Consider the following 23449-nt stretch of genomic DNA (forward strand, 5'->3'; position numbering starts at 1 on the left):
AACCAACAGAAAGAAACTCTGTAAATACTTAACACGAGAATGAATGACTTTTGAAATAAATATTCAGGCTTACTATTGATGGCAGAGTGACTTAAAATCAAAGCTTTTCACTGACACCTCTAAAGCTATTTAAAGAAAACCTAACACATACATGTAGATCCAAGACCGTGATGGTTCCCAGATCTGAACCCAGGGGGATAAAAGTGAGACACAGAGTATTTGGTATGCACAGGGCAGGGCACATGTAAAATTGCGGTCATTTCCAAAATGAGCAGAGGAGTAGAGAACAATGAGAGAACCAAGAGTTATACTCAAATATTTAAAGGTTAAAGGACCATCAGGTAAAAGAAAGAAGTCAGACTGGCTCTCTGTATTTCTTTAAAAAAAAAAAAATGAACAGAGAAAAAAATACATAGGGATCAGATTTTAGCACAAAACACAAAAGTATTTAATCTGTCCAGCTGTTCAGCAATGAAATGGGCTACACTATAAAGTAGCACGTTTCCAGTCACTGGCAATATCTGTCCAACTACAGGCTGGGGAACATACGTCAAGGAATTTATTTTATTTATTTTAAGTGAAGGAGTTATGGAAGCAATATGTTACGATGACAAAAATCTGAAGTTCAGAGCAGGAATGAAAAGAGCTCAAATATCAATCATGACACTCCTAGGAGGATTAGGGGTGTATGTATCTTACAGCCCCTGCAGTATCTACACACAGGGTTGTAAAAACCACACATCATGCATGACGGCCACTTACTAAGTGGTACCTTTGATTTTTGTCAAGGTGAATGGTTTAAAATCCTCTAAAGACCCTTTCAGTATAAGTTCTTTGAGTCCTTCAAAAAATCCCCTAGTAAGGAACAGTGGTTCTGCTGAGTCATTCTGAACTGTCCACAAAAACAGAGAGATGAAGACCAGCTACAGTGGAGAATAGTGGTAATAGCTGAATGCCTAAGCACTTACTATTGGCCAGGGGCATGCCAAGAACTTAAAAAATGTACTTCATTTAAGCCTCACAATAATTCACTGAAGTGATACTATCTTCATTTCACAGAGAGGCCGCTGAAGCTCTGAGAGGTTAACTAACAAGTCCAAGGTCTCACAGCTAGGAAGCGGCAGGCCCGGGATCTATGCCGAGATACCTTCTGATTCCAAAAATGAGATTTCTAACCACTAGCTTATATGCTGCCTTGGGTAAAATCATAATGTAAGAGCACTGTAACAGATAACTGAAAAAGAGATTTTAAGAAAATCTGTTTTGGTGAGGATTTGTATATAAAAATGGAGCAAGATAGATCTCAAAGAATTCTCACCCTGGATGATGAGGGAGATAGAAAAATCAACCATAAAGGAAAACACCTAAGGAAAAAGACGAGGTAGTTGACCACAATGAGAAACTTGAAGCAGATGAGTTTAAGTTATACACAGAAGTTGAGCTACAGGGGCTCCTGGGTGGCTCAGTGGTTAAGAGGCTCAACTTCGGCTCAGGTCATGATCTCCCGGTTCGTGGGTTCGAGCCCCATGTCGGGCTCTGTGCTGACAGCTCAACTCCTGGAGCCTGCTTCAGATTCTGTGTCCCCCTCTCTCTCTGCCCCTCCCCTGTTGTACTGTCTGTCTCTCTCTCTCTCTCTCTCTCTCTCTCAAAAATAAAAAATAAAAAAATAAAAAAGTTGAGCTATAAACAAAAGAAAGCTAGAGATACAGACAGAAATGTAAATTTGGGAAATGTAGATAGGAGGATTTCAGGGGGAAGAAAGCCAAAAGTTAACATTTACTAAGTGTTATTAAGAGGGTGTTTTGCTCCAGGGACTACTGTGTTTCCTGTTTCATCTCTCTGAATCCTCCCAACAGCCTTGCAAGGTGGGCCCTACCATCATCTCCATTTTGTGGATGGGAAAATGAGGAAAAGAGCAGCTGAGAGTCAGAGGATGCTGAGAATGAAACTGGAATGGCACCTGCACGATCTGGCTGTGGACCCACAATCTTAACCTGTTAACCTACACGGACTGCCTGTTCCCTTTAGGGGGAAGCCTCCCAAAAACCAGAAGAAAGAAATAACAGTTGCAGAAAACAGATGAGGTCATCCCACAGTACATATGACACAAATATGACACAGAGCAGACAGATGACAAAAAATGGAACTGATATCTAAAGAAGGGAGTACAGACAACAAACCAGAGGGCTTGTGACCTTGTGGGAAAGCCAGAGAGCTGGGAAGACAGCACAGCCCATGGGTGCCAAGCACAGGGTGCCCGCGAAGTGCTGTTGATGGGGACGGTGGGGACCAAGGAGAAAGGGCCGTCCTTCACCTGAGGCCGGAAGGTCGCCGAGCAAGGAGCAGCACAGCTATCTCGAATGCAGTTCTGCTCAAGCACGTGAAAGGAGGCCCAATTTCTCTTTCTTATTTGCCAGGGAACGGTTTTCTGTTCCCGCTATTCTGGTGCGTGATGATTAACGGAATAGGCTTTTACTGCCGCAGTTTCCACCTACTTCAACACACCCATTCAGATTGCTGGAGGGAAAGAAAAAAATCAAACTCTTCAAAATTGCTAGCTGTACAGAAATAAACATATAGAGGGGGTTACACCACTTCAGGTCTAACATTCATGCTTCTAATAGTTCCAGGCCTGTCATTTCCTTAATAATCTCCAATTTTCAGGTGGGTATATTTTGAATGCAAAAATTCTCTCCACCTCTATTCAGACATGCAAGTTTTGTGCTTCAGCCTGAGGATAATTTATCAGAACAAAAACAAAACAAAACAACAACAAAAAACAGACCAACAGACCTTCAAAACAAGCAAGCAGATCCAGATGATTTATATTACAAAGCCAAGAACACCAAAACAAGACAAAAGACCCCTGGCTAGTTTGCATGTTTTATGTTTTGTACAGTTTTGAAATTTAAGAAAAAAAATATCTAAAACTTTAATAAAAAGCAGGGTGTTATCAATAAGGACATGACGCAAAAGAATTCTTGTTTAGGAGTGTGGGGGGGGGGGGTAGAAGAATTCCAGAGAAAATGCAGGTAATTCTTTATGAAAACAAGAAACAAAATGAATAAAGGTTTGCTTTAAAAATATGGTATCACAGTTAATCCTACTTCAAATAAATTCTGTATTACATTGAGTATCAGAGCTTGTAAACTGTCGAACATATAAGCGTGCACTTCATTTTCATAATCCTACGCGAATTTGGAGGGGAAAGTCTAGTTAAAATAAAGATCCACATATTAAACAGAGTTAAAAAGAGACCTTGCAAAAGAACAGGTAGAGAGATGAGCAGTTCCCACACTGTGAATAGTTCCAAATTCTGTGCCCCCCATATCCCACCCATGCAGTCAGACTTGCAGAGGTCAGGGTGAAATCTGACCCCCAATTCACTGGGTGGGGCTTTTAATTAAAACAGTCTTTGGAAGCGGTGTTGCCTGTGGCACCACATGCACAGCAACACCTCCGCAGAAACCAAGTACAGACGTTTTCATCTCGATTTCCTTGCTCTTCTGATTTAATGTTAAACTTCACAGTGGGTAGCAGCTGGGGAGATGCTGTACAGAGTGCTCATTTTTACCAGGATGCTACTGTAAAAGCCTGCACACCAGGCTGCTCAACAAAACAGCAAGCTGGCGAACACCATGGGCACAACAGCACAATGAATTCTGATTTCCTTTGCCCGGAGAGGGGCAAGTGCGACGTGAATGAAATGTGCCCGGCATCTAATTCTCCGACTGACTGGGATGTTACCACATCTCTGGTCACCCATCACCAAACCGGCAATGGCTTCCAACTAAATGCAAAATAGAATCTAATCTCCTGGAAGAGCTGAGGGCAAACAACATTAGCTACTTTTACTCATTATTTCATTTTGAAATATCAAGTTGATGCTGTATTTAGGAAACAGTACCGAAGCTGTACTGCAGACCCCATCTGGTCCAACTTAAAGATCAACATAAAAAGCACTCACATGTTAAAAATGCAGATATAATCATGGTCTCTGACTACTAAAGATCCATGGTCTAGAGATTTTAACTAATACAGATGGCAAAGTGAGGGACAAAAGGGAGGTACAAATCACTTGGCTTTCTCAGTCCTAAACAATGACTTTGTTATTGTCCACTAACCTGCTTAAACAATTGTGGCTTTAGTGAGTTCCACTACTAGTGATTGTTTTTTGTTCACACTCGAAGTGTTCTATCGATTCCAAAACTTGAGAATTTGATGTTGCCATGGTTGAAGGTTATGTCTCCTTTTGTTTGGTGGTGATGGGGAACACTTTGTTTTTTGTGTTCAAAGTGTTGCCTTCTACCAGGATGCCACAGCAAATAGAGCAGCAAACCGTAAGTGATGGTGACTGTAAGGCCTAGACGACAGCTAATTAGTGAATCTCTGACCCCTGGAGGGACATGGGACAACCACCAGCACCTGGGAACAGCGGACTCGCAGAGCTCTACTCTCTAGGGCTCAAGATCTGAATAACCAAAATGTCCATTTTATACAGAAAAGACTAGGCTGGATCTGTAGGCCACGCTGACTCACAGGCTAAAATAATGGTCAATTTCACTTAACAAAAAGAACAAAATTTGTTCGGTTGCATTTTTAGCATGAATGTGCTTTAGCATCCAACGGGACTGCCATGAAACTCGAGATGTGACAAGAGCCCTTACCAGTGTATGTGTCCAGTCTAGGGCATGAGACACAGTGCTGATTCCCAGGTGCTACTCCCAGTTCTATCAACTAGCATTCACCTCCCCACGTTCCATCATCCCCTTCTGACAATAGGGGGACCTGAATAAAGAGTTATGGTAAAGCACCCACACCTTTGTGTTCAGGGCTCTCCACTGGGTCAGGCAACGTAACTCTTAAGCTCTGTTTGAGGAAAAGACATTTATAGCCCCATCCCCTCCCAAGACAGCAATCCTGTTTTCTTGGGAAACTAAAGCAACCCAAACTTCAAAACCTGGCCTCTTCACCAATTCAGAGCATTGCTGATTTCTTGAGAATTCCTTCTCCTAGAGCAAGAGGAAGAAGGCCTTTGGAAACAGAAGAAATTTCCTGGCTCCATAAAATGGGGAACAGAATTTCTTAGAAATGCCCAAGTCTGTGGGCCCATAGGTGGGCCTCCTATAGTATTATCTTAACTCCAAGGAATTAAGGAGAAGAGCTGGAGACAATCCAGCCACACACAAGTTAACAGTGATTATAAGCAATGCACTGGTCTGCAGCCCCTCAGGAAGACTGCTTCCTCCGTGCTCCCCATTTTGGTAAACCATCACGATTCTTCCACTTGCTCAAGCCTAAAACTCACCTAAAAAAAGGCGTGAACCGTTGAGTTTTATATTATCCTGAACTGTCTCCATGCTACTAAATCACCAAGTCTGATCAGGCCTATCCCTCAACTTCTCTTAAATCCACTGGCTTTGATTCACCACCATTACCATCCAACCCAGGCCACTGTTGTTTCTCTCTTGGATTAGAAAGTGACCTACAGGTCCTCCTGTCCTCAGTGAGATCCCTCTCCATTGGATTTTCCACACAACAGCCAGGGTGATCTTTCTGAAACACAAATCTGATCATATTTACCTGTCTAAGCTTCCTATGGATACTGGGATGAAAATGTGAAGACCTGATTCTGTATGCTTTTAAATAGTAAGGATTTTATAGTCCAGACCAGTTTCTCAATGTATGGCCCTTGCACAAGTCAGGATGCTTATCTGAAAGGTTATTTTTGTTAGGCCCTATCCAGACCTACTGAATCAGACCCTTGATGGGCAGAGAGACCAAGGACTCTACTTTTTAAAATAATCACCTCGGGGGGCACCTGGGTGGCTCAGTTGGGTAAGCATCCGACTCTTGTTTCGGCTCAGGTCATGTTCTCATGGTTGTGAGATGGAGTCCTGCACCGGGCTCTGCACTGACGGTGAGTAGCCTGCTTGGGATTCTCTCTCCCCATCTCTGTCTGCCCCTCTCCAGCTCACTCACATGCTCTCTCTCTCTCTCTAAATAAATAAATAAATAAATAAATAAATAAATAAATAAACTTAAAAATAAAATAATCACTTTGGAAAAATTTTACACAAAATTTGAAAAACATTGCTAGAGATTTAGGAAAATTAAAATCAACTTCAGTTTCACCTATCTCACCTTGAACAAGTCCAGAAAATTACTCCAAGCCTCTGTGTGCTCATCTTTCATACAGAAACAATAGGAAATGCTTAACATTTAAGATGACTGTAAAGACGAATACAAGTAAAAGCACTTTCTAAGCCAGAAAATGCTATGAAAGAGTCAGTTAAGAACAACAGATTTCTAGTTAAGACATATATTACATTTGATAGCAATCCTAGACTTTTCTATTCTGAGTCTGGAGCAGCTAGACTCTCCTACGTGTACATTATTTTAAAATTATTATCATTATATGTGAAATATATGACTATAAAACATCATCAAGGGACACCTGGGTGGCTCAGTTGGTTGGGCGACCGACTTTGGCTCAGGTCATGATCTCGCAGTTTGTGAGTTCAAGCCCTGTGTCAGGCTCTGTGCTGACAACTCAGAGCCTGGAGCCTGCTTCCGATTCTGTCTTTCCCCCTCTCTCTACTCCTCCCCTGCTCACGCTCTGTGTCTCCCTGTCTCTCAATAATAAATAAATGTTAGAGAAAACAAAATTTTTTAAATCATCAAAAAGTCACTGGAAATGACAGTAACACACACCCCTACTAAGGGTCTTTTTATAATCATATCTGAAGGGGTAGGCATCAGGAATGCTCAGTGTCCAGCAAGGCATGGCTGTACTCCCCCATTCAGAAGCACAGTCCCTTCCAAGAACAGAAACTAACTCTTCATAGCCCAGGCCCTGGAGACAATGTAATAAAATGGCAACGGCACAGTACTTTTGAATCCCTCACATGTGTATGATCTTATGGAAGAAACTTAGCTCTAGAATAGTTTCTGTGTACTCTTTTGGGGTACTCCTTTGGGAACCCAATGAAAGCCAGGAGCATTTTCCCCAGAAAATTACCTGTAAATGCAAACTTTTACCTAGAGTCCGTTTATTCTTTTGCATATAATAGGGGATAATGATAATTACCTCTCAGAGTTTTGGGATGCTATTATCAGAAATAGAATATTTAAAAGCACTTTGTAAATTATAAAGATTGTTACTACTACTACTTCTATTTTCCAGAGTGAATCTCAGTACCAACTCTACAGAAGAATTTGGCAGAAAAGTTGAAGAGGCCTTTCACTCTGTCCTCACATTTGCCTCCAATGGCCACCCAGTAAAAAACTGGAGATGGATTTGAATAGACATGTGTTCAAAGAAGATAACGAATGGCCAATAAGCACATAAAAACATGCTCAACATCATTAGTCATCAGGGAAATGCAAATCAAAATCATAAATGAGATACTGCAAAGAGACTCTAAAGTGAAAGGCCTTAGTTTCTCATCTGGAAAATGGGGCCCTTAACTAGGTATATCTGGCTCCTGAGTTTGTGCTTTGGACGGTTACCCTAACCACACCCTGAATGTCGGTTTCAGCTTTCTAGCTGAAAATCCTTCCCGAGGGTTTTTGCTGCAAGAGAGTGGCCTTGTAGGCCATGCACACCTGCCTGCAGTTGTTCCTTCTGAGCCCCTGGGACGGATAAGCACAGAGCAACCCCTAGACTTGTGCACTGCAAGTATCCAAGAAGTTGTTATCTCTGCACCTCTTTCTTGGCCCTTTCTGTGCACAAGGCCTCTCAACAAAGCTTGCATGTTCAGCAAACATTTGCTCAGTTGGGTGGTTTATCCCAACCAAGGAAGTAATAATCACAGCACGAGAAATACTTGCATAGGACAGAGAGTTAAAGTTAATACCACTTATGAACAGGAGTTCCATCAGGCATAAAAGAATATTTCTCCAAATCGTTTTCTGAAAAATTAAGCATATTAAAATCTATTTTTCAACTGGCAAACATAAAATTAGAACTAAGAATAGAGGGATGTGGCAACATTTATAATTTTTAAAAAATACACATACACATACCCACGTATAAAACTGTACTCACATTTACACATACACACCATCACTCACGCAGTTATGGGTAGACGACAGACCGGGAGATGAACAGCAGCCTTGTAAATACAATAGTGTCAATAACGGGGTAAAAGGACCGTGGTCCCCTCGTTTCTGAAATCCCTCTTAGCCAGGAACAAGACTCTAGGATAAAGAGGCTTTGAATCCCTGCTTCTTGCCAAAACACTATCATTTACATGTAAAGTAGAAGCAAGGCAAATTTTGCTCAAAAGTACCAAACTGATTCCCCACTTCACTAATTTAAAACCAAAGCACAGGGGCGCCTGGGTGGCGCAGTCGGTTAAGCGTCCGACTTCAGCCAGGTCACGATCTCGCGGTCCGTGAGTTCGAGCCCCGCATCGGGCTCTGGGCTGATGGCTCAGAGCCTGGAGCCTGTTTCTGATTCTGTGTCTCCCTCTCTCTCTGCCCCTCCCCCGTTCATGCTCTGTCTCTCTCTGTCCCAAAAATAAATAAAGGTTGAAAAAAAAAAAAAAAAAAAACCAAAGCACAGAACACAGCATTCAGGTCATGCCCATGAGCAGCACCACGTCGGTGAGCGCACAGCCTGCCCACATAGTATGCAGACGAACATGTGAACACAGGAAGTCCTCACAGTCACATGGTGGCTTATAACACACTCACACTTGCTTAGATACAGTAAAACATTTATTAAATAAAGAAAAGAGAAACCTGACCTTGCAGACAATGGCTCTGCTCACCAGTCACAAACAGGTGTACACACATAAAGCAGAGGAAACTCACGCACGTGAGACTTGAGTTGGCTGGAACCAACCCGAATTCCCGTCTAAGACCTTCTGTGGGATTGAACAGTGTTTTCTCTACATACCACTAAGCCTCCCTGAAAACACAAACACTTCTCAGCTGTCCCTATGGCCGCTCCTCTTCCTCATCAGGTGACAGGTAGCAGCATGCACGGTGGCAGCCCTTTCACGTCTTAAGCGGCCAAGCATCTGCTTTCACAGCCCTGGCGCCAGCCAGGGAGCTGGTGCCTATTTGTGAGCCCTGCCCTAGAGCAGAAAGGCGGGTGCATGCTTGACAAAGCAAGAGCCCAAAATATATAGGAGATTAAGCTCTCTCATATCTTTAAGAAGTTCCTGCCTAGAAAAAAGAGCCCAAAGGAAGCAAACAAAGCATTTGAAGTAGAGGTTTGAAGCTATAGCTGCATTCAGAAAAGAGTTCAAAGGAAGCAGATAAAACATCTGAATGGGTGGGTTGGGTGGGGAGAAGGGGTGACCCTACAGTAGACATCAAAACTGGCTATTTCACTGACATTCACATAAAGTCTACCATGATACATCCATTAATTCCTTTAAATGTGGATCTAGAGTGGAACACAAAGGCAAGGCCCTAACAGATAATTATCCACCATTACCATTTGAACCTAGTGTATGTTCAGCAAGCACTTGTATTCGGGCTACAAAGTCAAAATCATCCCATGCAGGACTGTGGGATGTTTTTCCATTTACCGTTGTAAAAAGGAGTCAAATGTAAGTGAATGCCATACAAGTTGTAGCTAGAAACAATCAGTAATCCTTGAGTCATCTAATCTTTGACTCTAGCTTCTCCATATCTTGAAGAAGGCCTAGAAGCCGCTGGAGTGGCTTACAGCCGACTCAATTCAGCATAATTGATACCTGCTTAAAAGGGAAACATGATCATCCTTACTATTGCTAACATCCCATTAAGGCTAAAAGTTAATTAGGCTGTGTTCCATAAAGTCAATTTGAGGCATTTGTCTCAATAGCATTATTGTAATTATTCCTCATCAAAATGAATACCACCTCCTACTGCGCGCCAATGTCTTGTGTAAACAACAGCAAAATCCAACAACTCACATTCCATGCTCCTCCTGAGTTATTTAAGTAGGTTTGTGTTTATATAGAACTGAAAATGGGGATTCATAGACATTAACATTTAAAATAAAAATACAAAGGTATGCTTAAAATATCTTGTTTTAAGGCTGGGAAAATAAAAGCAAACAAAATAGAATGACAAATTTTATATATCATAACAATACCTTTAAAAGTCAAAAAGAGAAGTACCTATTAAAGTCCACCTATTACATATGCTGGTGCCTAGGTGTAGATACCACAAAATGCTAACTGCCTACACAATACAGCATATGGGACAGGTGTGTGTTCTTGTGCCCTCCATATCCACCCCACTCCACTTTCCACCCATTTCTCAGAAGGCTCTGGCAAAGTTGTGGGCACACAAAAGAAACAGGGGCATCAGGATACTCCCTGAGGACATTTCTAGTGAATAAAAGGTAATGTCCCTGGTAAATCTTGCCTCAAGACCCAGAATTTAAACACAGAAAAGTAATGGCCTTACATATATCTTTTAAAATTATATTTAATAAAACAGAAATAAAATTTAATTGTTAGAGAAATAAAACAAATGCATGAAGTCCGAAAGAAAGAGTGGTTTCTCATATAGCCTACAGACCACACAGATTTGACCTCTAGTGACTAAATGTTAATATTAGAATTAAAATAATTAACAAAGCATGCTTCAGGGAGAAAACTAGACTGTAACATATGTTGTTACTACTCTTCCATTGGCATCATCAGTGGCTCATTGATGTGAACATAATGGGGGTGGGGGTGGTAAGAGGAAGGTGTGAAGAACTAGGCCAAGGAAGGTGCACCCCGGAAATGTAAACAACTCCCAGAGTTCAACCCTGGATGAGGACAAAAGTGAACAGTGATTCTCAAACTTGGTATCTCAAACATGAAAAGCACCTGTGAAGCTTTCAATACCCCGATGCCCAGGTTCTCCCCGCCCACCTCCCCAATCAAATCTAACCTCTAGAGGTGTGGAACCTAAATAACAATAGTTTTTAAAGCTTGCCAGGCAATTTCAATATGGAGTCAGGTTGCAGACCCCATGCTTCATCTATAAAAGGCCTCAAGAGAAATAATTCTGCAGTTAGATGCTGATGGTGACATGTTCATTTCTCAAGGAAAAACAAAATATTGGTAAATAGCAGTGGAACCAATCATAAGCCAAAAATTCAAGTTCCAATTCTGCCCCCTCCTGATTTATGTAGCTTTTCAGCAAATCACTTGATTTCCTGGGGCCTCAGTGAATATTCCTTTTCAATGTGAAAGGGTTCTACCCAGTCTATACGAACCCATCTAATCCTATCGTTTCTACACACTAATAAACAAATACTTCCAAAAGAATGGTCTGGGCAGGTTAGCAGTTTTCAGGTAAACCAGGACCCCAGTTTTACTTATTTACTCTCTAAGAGCTACACTCACCAGTAAAAACTGAGTGAATTCTGCATATGTCAGGTGTCTTTTTCTTTCTCTTCCAAAATGTAGTTGCACAAATTCCGAATCCCAGTTAAATGGAATATGTTGATGAATTGTGGTCTGTCCAAAAACTTGCTTAACGTCCTCTGAAAAGAGAAAAGAAAGATTGATTAAAACAAATGAGGTTTATCCTTGTACAATCCGTTATTAAAAGGGTATTGCTCCTTTCTTCTTGTAAAAAGTAACTCAACTTTAAAACCACACAGGTTATAAAACCATGGCAAAAATAAAAGTTGGAATCTTCATGCAGTCAAGAAATCAAAATTAACAATCCTACCCATAAAGAGAAAAAAAAAAAGACACACACACACACGCTTAAAAGGCAGTAGGAAACCAAACCCAAGTAATAAGCTAAATCTAACATCATCATATCACATGTTTTGTTTCAACAAATATGATTTTCTAGACACACTGGATATAATTCAATCTTTAGTGGCAGGAAACATATACATAAACACATATAGCACTATACAAGTCTTAAACACAGTCATTTATCAAGTTATTAAAAAGTTCTTGAGGATTTAATAACATCGCTTCTCCCAATCCATGAGCATGGGGTACCTTTCCATTTGTTTGCACTGTCTTCAATTTCTTTCATCAGTGTTTTCTTATTTTCAGAGTACAGGTCTTTAACCTCCTTGGTTAAGTTTATTCCTAGATATTTTATTCTTTTTGGTATAATTGTAAATGGGATTATTTTAATTTCTCTTTCTGCTACTTCTTTACTAATATACAGAAATGCATCAGATTTCTGTATATTGACTTTGTATCCTGTGATTTACTGAATTCATTTATCAGTTCTAAGAGTTTTCTGGCAGAGTCTTTATGGTTTTTTACATATAGTATCAGTTTGGTAGTATTTGCTGAGGACTTCTGCATCTATGTTCATCAGAGATACTCGCCTGTGGTTTTCTTGTTTTGTAGTGGCTTTGTCTGGTTTTGGTATCAGCACAATGCTAGCCTCGTAGAATGAATTTGGAAACTTTCCTTCCTCTTTTATTTTTGGAATAGTCTGAGAAGAATAGGTAATAACTCTTCTTTAAATGTTTGGCATTATTCACCTGTAAAGCCATCCAGTCTCAGACCTTTGTTTGCTGGGAGCTTTTTGATTATTGATTCAATTTTGTTACTAGTAATTGGTCTGTCCAAATTTTCTATTTCCTTCCAGTGCAGTTTGGAAGGACATTGTTAAAATGTCTACACTACCCAGAGCAATCTACAGATTGAATGCAATCCCTATTAAAGTAGCAACAGCATGTTTCACAGAACTAGAACAAATAATCCTAAAATTTGTATGGAACCACAGAAGTCCCCAAATAGCCAAACCAATCTTGAAGAAGGAGAACAAAGCTGGAGGTATCACAGTCCAGATTTCAGGATATATTACAAAGTTGTAGTAATCAAACCAGTACAGTATTGGCACAAAAAAGAGACATATAAATCAATGGAACAGAACAGAAAACCAGAACTAAACCCACACTTTTAGAGTCAGTTAATCTACAACAAAGGAGGCAACAAGATTACACAATGGGGAAAAGAGAGTCTCTTCAACAAATGGTGTTGGGAAATCTGGACAGATACATGCAAAAAAATAAAACTAGACTACCTGCTTACACCACAGACAAAAATAAAATAAAAATGGATTAAAGACCTAAATGTGACTCACATTTATAAAATCATAAAACTCCTAGAAGAAAACATAGGCAGTAAAATATCTGTGACATAGGCCATAGCAACATTTATCTAGATATATACCCTCAGGCAAGGGAAACAAAAGAAAAAATAAACTAGTGGGACTACATCAAAATATCAAGCTTTTGTGCAGTGAAGGGAAAATCATCAACAAAACAACACGGCAACCTACTGAATGGAAGAAGATATTTGCAAATAATATATCTTGAGTTAATATTTAAAATATATAAAGAAGTTTTACAACTTGACACCAAAAAACCAATCTGATTAAGAAATGGTCAGAGGAGGGGCACCTGGGTGGTTCAGTCGGTTGAGCCGACTCTTGATTCTGGCTCAGGTTGTGATCTCATAGTCATGAGATCCATCCATCGCCTCATCAGGTTCTGCACTGGGCCTGCAGCCTGCTTAAGATTCTCTCTCTCTCCCTTTCTCCCTCTGCTCCTCCCCTACACTCTCACTCTAAAAAAAATAAAAAAAGAAATGGGCAAAGGACCCAAATAGACATTTTTCCAAAGAAGACATACAGATGGCCAACAGACACATGAAAAGATGCACAATATCACTAATCATTAGGGAAAGGTAAATGCAAATCAAAACCACAATGAGCTATTTGAACACCTGTCAGAATGACTAAAATCAAAAAGATAAGAAATAAGTGCTGGCAAGGATGTGAAGAGACAGAAACCCTCACGCACTGTTGGTAAGAATGCAAATTGGTATAGCCACTGTGGAAAATAGTACAGAAGTTCCTCAAAAATTAAAAATGGAAACACTGTATGATTAGGTAATTCTATTACTGGGTATTTATCCAAAGAACACAAAAACATTAATTTGAAAAGATATATGCACCCCTATGTTTACTGCAGCATTATTTACAATAGCAAAGATATGGAACCCAAGTGTCCATCCATAGATGAATGAAGAAGATATAGTATGTATGTATGTATGTATGTATGTATGTATGTATGTGTGTGTGTATAAATAATGGAATATTACTCGGCCATAAAAATGAATGAAATCTTGTCATGTGCAATAATAAGGATAGACTTAGAGGGTATAATGTGACATAAGTCAGACAGGGAAAGACAAGTATCATATGATTTCACTCATATGTGGAATTTAAGAAACAAATGAGCAACATCCAAAAGATTAAAAAAGTAGACTCTTAAACACAAAGAACAAATTGGTGATTGCCAGAGGGAAGGTGTATGAGAGGATGAGTGAAATAAAGTGGATTAAGAGATACAAACTTCCAGTTATGAAATAAGTAAGTCATAGAGATGAAAAGTACAGCATAGGAAATACAGTCAATAAGATGGTAACAGGGTGCCTGGGTGGCTCAGTCGGTTAAGCGTCCGACTTCGGCTCAGGTCACGATCTCGCGGTCCGTGAGTTCGAGCCCCGCGTCGGGCTCTGGGCTGATGGCTCAGAGCCTGGAGCCTGCTTCCGATTCTGTGTCTCCCTCTCTCTCTGCCCCTCCCCCGTTCATGCTGTGTCTCTCTCTGTCTCAAAAATAAATAAACATTAAAAAAAAAATTAAAAAAAAAAAAAGATGGTAACAGTGCTGTGTGGTGACAGATGATGACTACATTTATCATGGTAGGGGCGCCTGGGTGACTCAGTCGGTTAAGCATCCAACTTCAGCTCAGGTCATGATCTCACAGTTGGTAAGTTCAAGTCCCACGTTGGGCTCTGCACTGATAACTCAGAGCCTGGAGCCTGCTTCGGATTCTGTGCCTCCTTCTCCCTCTCTCTCCTTGTCCTTGGCTTGTGCTGTGTGTGTCTCTCTCTCAAAAAATAAACTTAAAAAAAATTTAAATATCATGGTGAGCACCGAGTAACATATAGAATGGTTGAATCATTATGTGCTCCATTACCAGCTCCCAGATGTTCTGGCTATGGTAAGAATGCCAGTCCCCAGCTAGCAAGCTATCAACCTGGAAGTAGCACCAGCTTATGAGCACTGCACCAGCCATGTGGGAAGTGGAAAGGTGGTAGAAGACACGGTGCCGTATCCAAGTCTAATCCACAAGACATAACTAAACAGCAGATCCCAACACTATTCCACTTTAAGTGCTAACCTGCTACTTGTGGTAAGGAAACAGAAGCTGAAGGAGGGAGGCACTGACACAAGAGAACGAGGCTTCTTGGAAAAGACAGAACGTGAACTGGGTCCTGAAGGCTGCCAGGGATTTACTGAGATGAATCTGTGAGGGAGTTTTTCAGTGGAGGGCAAATAGCATGAAGAAGGGTTCATTTCCTCTGAAGTGAATTAAGGCTCCAATCAGAGCGCTCTGGACCAAAGCCACCTGGGGTCATTGAGACGTGACAGATCCTGCTCCGGGTAGTTGCAGACACTAGCCTCACTCACCAGCATAAATGTGGATGCCACATTTATGGTGAAGGAAAGGTTGCTGTGGGAAGAAGAGCTGATCCTGGGACACTGCAGAGAAAAAGACCCAGGGGTTTCTGTTTGTTCGTTGTTTTTTGTTTATTTTTTTACCATTTAGTATAATTTCTACAAAAGTTTCCTCACTTACCTACCAGAGGTTTACGTACTCTGCTATCGTGAGACTGCCAAGTCGTTCTAACTGGACAAACCAGATGACTGTTTGAGGGGAAAGGAGGATTCTTGCTAAAGAGGAAAACGACCAATATTTCTACTCATTTTCACCACTAATCAACTCTTTTAAAGAATTAAAACATTAAATTTTACCACCCTGAAAACTCACACATTTTCTCCAAAAACACTGAATGGGTTCCTAAGTCCGAGAGCACTTCCTCCTGCTCTGATAAGTCATTCTGGGGCACCTGCTTTCTGAAATGCTTGGGCTCCACATTTTCCTGTAGCTTCATGAACAGAAACCTCTATGAGACCAATAGTGACAATAGGGTCCTGGAATTTCCCCCCTTCACTTTGGAAGACACCTCAGGTTAATATTCTTTTTTCCTTTCAGGAAGCACAAATAGCTTTCTCATTTAACATTTTATTGTTTTAAGATTTCTCCATGCCTCGTAAGGCAATGATCAGTAAGAGTACTCCTCCTATTTTATAGCTGGAAAATCAGAAACTAATAACCAAAGTGATTTTCAAATTCTGCTCTGTCTTCTGGCTCCCATGGGAAATTTGTGAGCTTTATGATGAAAGACTCCAGGAATCAACCTGAAGGCCATCCTACCTACACCTTTACCATCCCCTGGCCTTTCCAAACCTAACTTGTATTCCTGGATGGGAAAGTGGAAACCCTAAATATCCTAGGCTTTTTGGTTACTTATTGGGCTCAGTGAACTGCATATGTAACTAGAACTCGTAACTTACCAGTTGACGGCTTTCAAATAACCATCACATGGCAGATTTATCACTAACTTAAAAGGAATGAGTTAACTAACTTAAAAGGAAGACTAGAAGATCCCTCCTAGTCTAAAACACAAGGCTTAAAATCTTACCCCCAGGTTGAGGTCAGACAGGCAAAGAAGCAAAACTGAATTAGCACTGAAATCGCAATGAAGCATCAGATTATATGTTTTGGGTATTTAAAGTCATACTTTTCTTAGCTCAGGCACTACTCCTCCTGAAAGTAAAAACAAATTAGAATGCTTATCTCTTAAAGTATAATCATTGTTATTTCAGTCTGTGCCAAACAAACCATGTTTGGAAGGCATACAGTTCCCATAATATCACCAAATAACGGCAATATTATTGAAAGCAAGACCTCACCAAATAAGCACAAGGATCCGTTGATTTTATTTGTGGGACTCTGCTTTCCCCACAAATGTTTCCGGCCTAAAAGCCTACTGTAGTTTTTTAAAGATTATGAAAAGACAATTAGAAACTGGCAACTGTTTCTTTCCTAAATATAACTTCAAAAAGTCAACTAATTTCTCCTAAGATAATAAATTTCCCAGGCTATAGAGTATGGTTATAGTAGAAAAAGTTGTGATTTTTAGAGCTGGGTCATAGACAATATGATGTTGTGTATAGAATGTCCTAAGGAATCCACTAAAAAACTATTAGAACGATTAGAACTGTTAAAACCATACAATAAATCAGTCCAACAAGACATTTCTAGACACGAAAATGAAATTAAGAAAACAATTCCATTTTCAATAGCCTCAAAAAGAATACAATGTTTATTGCCTGTTTAACAACAGGCAAGCAAAACATATAATCTCAAAACTACAAAACATTGTTGACAGAAATTAAAGACTTAAATAAATGGAAAAGTAGCCCATTTTCATAGACTGGAAGACCTATGCCCCCAAAGTGCTCAACAGATTCAGTGTAATCCCATCAAAATTCTAGTTGGCTTCTTTGCAGAAGTTGACAAGCTGATACTAAAATTCATGTGGAAATTCAAGGGAGCTAGAATAGCCAAAACAACCTTGAAAAAGAATAAAGTTGCATTTTAAATTTACTACATAGCTACAGTAATTAAGACTGTGTAGTACTGGCCTAAAGACAGATATACAGACCAATGGAATGGAATTGAGAGTCAAGAAATAAACACATTTTTGGTCAACTGCTTTTCAACAAGAATGACAAGACAATTCAAAATGGAAAGATCAGTCTTTTTGACAAATGTTTGTAAGACAAGTGGATATCCAAACATGCAAAAGAAAGAAGTTAGAAACCCTACCTCACACCATATACAAAAACTAACTCAAAACAGAGCAAAGACCTAAGTGTAAAAGCTAAAACTGTGATGCTCTTACTGCAAAACATAGGCATAAATTTCTGTGGCTTTGGATTAAGAATGGTTTTTTAGATTATGACACACGTAACACATGAAAATAATACATAAAGTGAATTTTGTCAAAATTTAAAACTTTTGTCCTCCAAAGGATACCACCAACAAAGTGAAAAGATAGACTACAAAATGGGAGGAAAATTTTGCATATCATGTATCCGATAAAGAAAGGACTCTGGAAGACAGAAAGAACTCTTACACCTCAATAATAAAAGGACAAATCATCCAATTTTAAAAGTGGGCAAAGGATTTGAGTAGACATTTCTCCAAAGAAGACATATACACAGCCAATAAACACGAGAAGATGCTCAACATCATTAGCCATCAAGGAAATGCAAACCAAAATCACAATGAGATAATCACTTTATCCCCACTAATAACAAGCATTGGTGAGGATATGAAGAAATCAAAACCCTCATAAATTGCTGGTGGGGATGTAAAACCATGTAGTCACTTAGCAAAACATTTTGGCAGTCTTCAAAAAGTTAAAACATAGTTACCAAATCCCCTGACAATTCTACCCCTAGGTATACATCCAAGAGAAATGAAAACATATGTTCACATAAAAACTGGTACACAAATGATCATGGTAGCACTATTTATAATGCCCAAAAAGCGAAAACAATCCAAATGTCCATTAACTAAAGGATGGATAAACAAAATGTGGTATGTCCATAATAATGTATTATTTGTCAATAAAAAGGAATATAGTACTGTAACATGCTACAGCATGGATGAACATTGAAAACATATTAAGAAGCCTGTCTGTAAGGGCCACATTTTGTATGATTCCATTTATGTGAAATTTCCAGAATAAGCAAATGCTTATTAGATTAGTGGTTGCCTATGACTAGAGGGACAAGGAGAAAGCAGGAAGGGGGAGTGAGGATTGCTAAGGTATGGAGAGAGAAAAATATACTTGGGGTGATGAAAATGTTCTACAATTGTGGCGATAGTTTCACATACCTGTGAATATACTAAAAACCTCTACATGATACACTTTAAGTGGATGCATTATATTTCAATAAAGTTTTTTGTTTTTTTTTTTTTAAACCTGGGACTGTCAGATCTGCCTCTTAACATTAAGCAAATTATTTACTGACTCAATTCTCTCTGTAAAATGGGAGTAAAATATCTATCTTGGAGCACTGTTCTGGAGCTAAATGTGCCTATCACAATGTTCTAAACATAGTAGGTGACCATCAAAATGGTAAAACTCCAAAATCTCAAGTCTTAATGATAATAAAAATTGTTATCTGGGAATCAAATATTTACAAATGATACCAAAAAAAAAAAAAAAAGCAGGCACAGTGTGATTTGGGAATATCATATACATTTCTCAAAAAGCAATAATTTTCCTCAAATACTTAAAATCCATCCTTCTCTTAGCTCATACATTAAACTTTTGAATGAAAAGTGATCAAAAATTTAGTAATTTTCTATTATGTTTTTGAAAGTATGAAATTAAGAACGATTAAGAACCTCCACTCTTTACTTTGAAGATCTTTCAGACAGTAGGACTATTTAATTGACAAATTACTTGCACATGCCATTAAGTGGTTAGACTGAATTTGTTTTTACAAATTCTATGGACTCTTATTTCTTAACCTCCACCACACTATAATCTGAAATCATCGAGGTCTTCACTTATGCAAATTTAACTTTCTATGTTCTTGTTTCCACACAGAATAACTAAATTAATGCACTTTAATTTCCAAAAGATCCACTTTTTGAAGCTGCAAATCAAGGAAAACTGGTTTCCCATTCAAATAAAAAAGGTTCATCAAGCTACTTTATTTTAAACACTGAAGCATAATATCTCTCCCATGGATCCTAAAAATTTCATTAATACAATAACACAAAAAGGATGTTTCTATTAAACCGGAAAGAAATCCCTCTTGGAGGCAGAGGGAGAGTTGGCGAACAACCCGCACGTTCTCTCTGAACAGTTTTGCCGGGGTGCTTTTTTCTAACACGTGCCTAATCCTCAAAGAAAGTCGTGGTTTCACTCTAAGGGAAATAATATCCCACCCTGCTGATATTGTTAACAACAGCATATATGGCCATCGTATTTTAAGCAGGGAGCAAAAGACAAATTGTTGAATTCGTAAGTTAAATAACATAATGGAGTGAGTGGATGGAGACCTATCTCTACTGCCACATGCTCCAGTATCAAGGCTGCCATTTCAAACCCTTTTGACAAGTGCCTTTTTATATTAATCACAGTTAAGGGTCTGGAGAGGAAAGAAGTATTCTGGCTACAATTCACACTCGCTCAAGAAAGTTCTAGGGGGAAAATGGGTGCCATTAAAATAGAGTAAGTACACAGTAAGTACTTCACACATGCGGCCCTTCTCATTAAAACTGAGTTCTCTGTAAGCCCCCGTATACTTGCTATTATTATTATTCTGAACATGTAGGTACAGTGGTGATAAGTAGCTTTCAAAAACTAAGCACACACGCACACTGCACACACACAGGCAAGCTCAGCTGAATATTGTACCCAAGTCATACTTTTGTGGTGCTGTATGTAAAAATGAGGGCTAATTTCCAACTCTTCCAATTCTGTACTTAGAGAGGGACAGGACTACTCTGATGAAGTCATGGGCATCCTAGAAAAAGCATCCTCCACCTCACAGAGCCAGAAAACAAAGTTGTTGTTCCTACAAAACCAGTCACTTTCCCTTCTCTTTGGGCCTGTTTCCATATTCAAGAAAGAAAGCCAGAAACTACACCAGCCATTATTCCACTGCAGTGTAAATGACATATCCTTGGAGAGCTTCTTTAAAACAAATTCCCAAGCCCCACGCCCTAAGACTTTAATTCAGTAGACTCGAGATGGAACCAGGGAGTCCACAGTGGTAATGAACACCTCCACGCTATCACAACAAAAACCCATGATCTTATTGGTGAGAATCCTTCCTATTCTAAAATCTGATGGCTCTATGAATCCACAAGATTACTACACTGTTTAACTCATTACTGCAAATGTTGGTACACAAAAATAAAAAAAAGGTTAAAGGCTGGCAGATACCTAGCATTTGTATTAATTTTCTATCACATGCATTATCTAAAATAGACAGTGGGGCGCCTGGGTGGCTCAGTCAGTTGAGCGTCTGACTTCAGCTCAGGTCATGATCCCGCGGTTTGTGAGTTCGAGCCCCGCGTCGGGCTCTGTGCTGACAGCTCAGAGCCTGGAGCCTGCTTCCGATTCTGTGTCTCCCTCTCTCTCTACCCCTCCCATGCTCATGCTCTGTCTCTCAATAATAAATAAACATTAAAAAAAAAATTTTTTTTTTAATTAAAAGTGAGTGGTCAACTGAGATGTTTTCAATCTATATGCTAGAAGAGTTACTTTCAGTTGGGTAGAATGAACCATTAGCAGTCTTTAATAACATCAAAAGTAGGTCCATTAAAGTGATGTTTGAAGGCACAGATTAGTCACTCTCCAGACGTACAAGCTTGTTTTTAATCAGCTGTTGCATTAATTATTGTTAACTTTCCTCACCCCTAGAGAACACAACCGAAACATTCCAACTTTTTAAAGCAGTACTCGGAATCCCTAACACATTCTCTAAATGCAAATATATCTATATTGTTTTACAAACCAATTTCCTAAGCTAGTTTCCTTAGACAGATGTAATCAAAAATAATGTTCTTGCAAAAGCATGAACATATATCTAACCCTACTGAAATGTTTCAAGAGCAGATGTACTACAAATGCACACCCACAGTGATCCCATATTAGTATAAAACTGTTTTATTTCAATTAAAATGTCTAACTATCCACCCCCAACACATACCTAAACTGTAATTTTCTCTGAGAACTTCCAATATGTTCTTGATTTTGTTTCCTTTATCAACCTATCAGAGCAAAAACTGCCTTGCAACTGTTGGAAGAAATCAGTCATTAGCAGCAAGATTACAGCAAATTTTCCAATTTAGAAAAACTGTATTTTTATCTCTCCCTCATACTGAAAGAATAATGGTGTAATTTTCCTATTTTTAAGTGAGCAGTACAGCTTAAAATAGTCAAATTTTCCCAGTGCTCCAACTTTTAGGATTTACTGTTAGCTTTCTGTTCTCGACACCTTCTCCCCTATTCACACGTTCTCCTCTCCTCCACCTGACCCACACATGCACACGCACACCACAGGGGCAGAAGCCCCCAGTCAGCCTCTCCACACCGACAGTCTTCTAAAGAACAGCTAACCTTCAGGCAGTTGTTAACTAAGGAGTGGCTTCACAAGGTTATTGTGATTTAGTCCCCAATTGACATTCTTCCACCTTCTCAACAGGCCTTCCCCCCCACCCCTGCCCTATTTTTAAAATGGAGTGATGAAGTAGCAACAAGTACAATATTGTAGCCATTTGAGCAGGACGATTCTCAAATTATCCCACCACCTGGAAGTGCTCCCTGATACTACGATCTTTGAAAATTGAACCCATTATGGTCAATCGTGCAAATCCGTATTTAGCTTTTCGTAAATAGTGGATTTTTGACCCAATGAACTGGAACAGCTTCTGAGCAGTGTCTGGGATCTCAGTCAAGACACTCTGTACCCAGGCATGCCACAATTCTTATCAGTGTGGAAATTATTTCCTTTCAAGACTCACACTGTTCTTATTCAATATTCTTACTCTCTATTGGAATGTGTATAAGAAAATGGACTTGAGTCTCAGAGTTAACATAAAAACTAAAATCTACTGTACAGCAGTAAGCCTCTTTCACCAAAATAACACACAATTTTTCTGAAACCCCCAAATCAGAATCAATATTAACAAAGAACTTCCCCCAAATAATGCTCCTTCCAACTCTTAACTATTTTTCCCCTCGCTTAACTTTTGAATATTTCATTTTCCAAGTGTCTTTACAAACATGCTAACAAATGATCTTCCCAGTGAGATTAAAAAAATGTTGGGTGAGTTCTGTCCTCTTCCATTCCTCTAGCTTTTTATATTTATTATCAAGTTTGGGTGCATACCTTCAAAAACTTATTTCCATAATTTTAACTGCTCCTTTTCTGCACCCTGAGTCAAAATGACGGAAGCAGACTGTTTCCGCATATGTCGTCACATCACCCAGCCTGCCTATCCCCAGAGCATGCCAACTCCACTGTCGCCACAGCAGGTGTTATGGGACAAATCTAACCGTGAGCCCAGAAAGGCCCCTCCAGACACATCACCATCCACATCAAAGAATGAACTAGAGAAGGGCATGAGAGATCATGCCACTAGTTCTGTAGATCGTGGGTAGGCCTCACACACAAAAGAAAGGTCCTGTTCAAATGAGTTCAACAAAGTTAGATGAATTTATTGTTCTGCAGGATTTCTCAGAGCCTTAATAAGCTAAAACTGTCAAGCTTTATGACTGTCTAGTAGGAGGATCCTTTTTTCACGCAACACTTACTAACATAAACAGGAAACACCAATACTTTAAGGTACCCAAACGCACAATCTCGTTCAATAGCGAAGATTAAAGGACAAGAGGCCACTGCAGTTTCCAATAAAAGAGCAAAACTGGGCTGGTTTCTTTTGGACTCCAGGTCAACTGACAGAGCTGAAGCAGCGGGCCAGTCAAAACTTCCCCAGTGCGGCACAGGGCATAGA

The 23449-nt window shown here is 39.6% G+C and overlaps 1 protein-coding gene across 4 annotated transcripts in view; it reads right to left on the bottom strand.

Annotated features, from left to right (window-relative positions):
- SLC25A13 (solute carrier family 25 member 13) overlaps nucleotides 1-23449 on the bottom strand; it is a 185185-nt gene that overhangs the window by 81310 nt on the left and 80426 nt on the right. For all 4 annotated transcript variants that reach the window (XM_047096290.1, XM_047096289.1, XM_047096291.1 and 1 more), the window contains one exon: nucleotides 11346-11485. In XM_047096290.1, the coding sequence (XP_046952246.1) occupies nucleotides 11346-11485 (140 nt within the window). The remainder of the gene's footprint in view (nucleotides 1-11345; nucleotides 11486-23449) is intronic.

The sequence above is a fragment of the Lynx rufus genome, unplaced genomic scaffold, assembly GCF_022079265.1.
Source record: "Lynx rufus isolate CCGP_SWC_20201006 ecotype Redwood Valley unplaced genomic scaffold, mLynRuf1.p SCAF_4, whole genome shotgun sequence".
NCBI classification, from domain to species: Eukaryota; Metazoa; Chordata; class Mammalia; order Carnivora; family Felidae; genus Lynx; species Lynx rufus.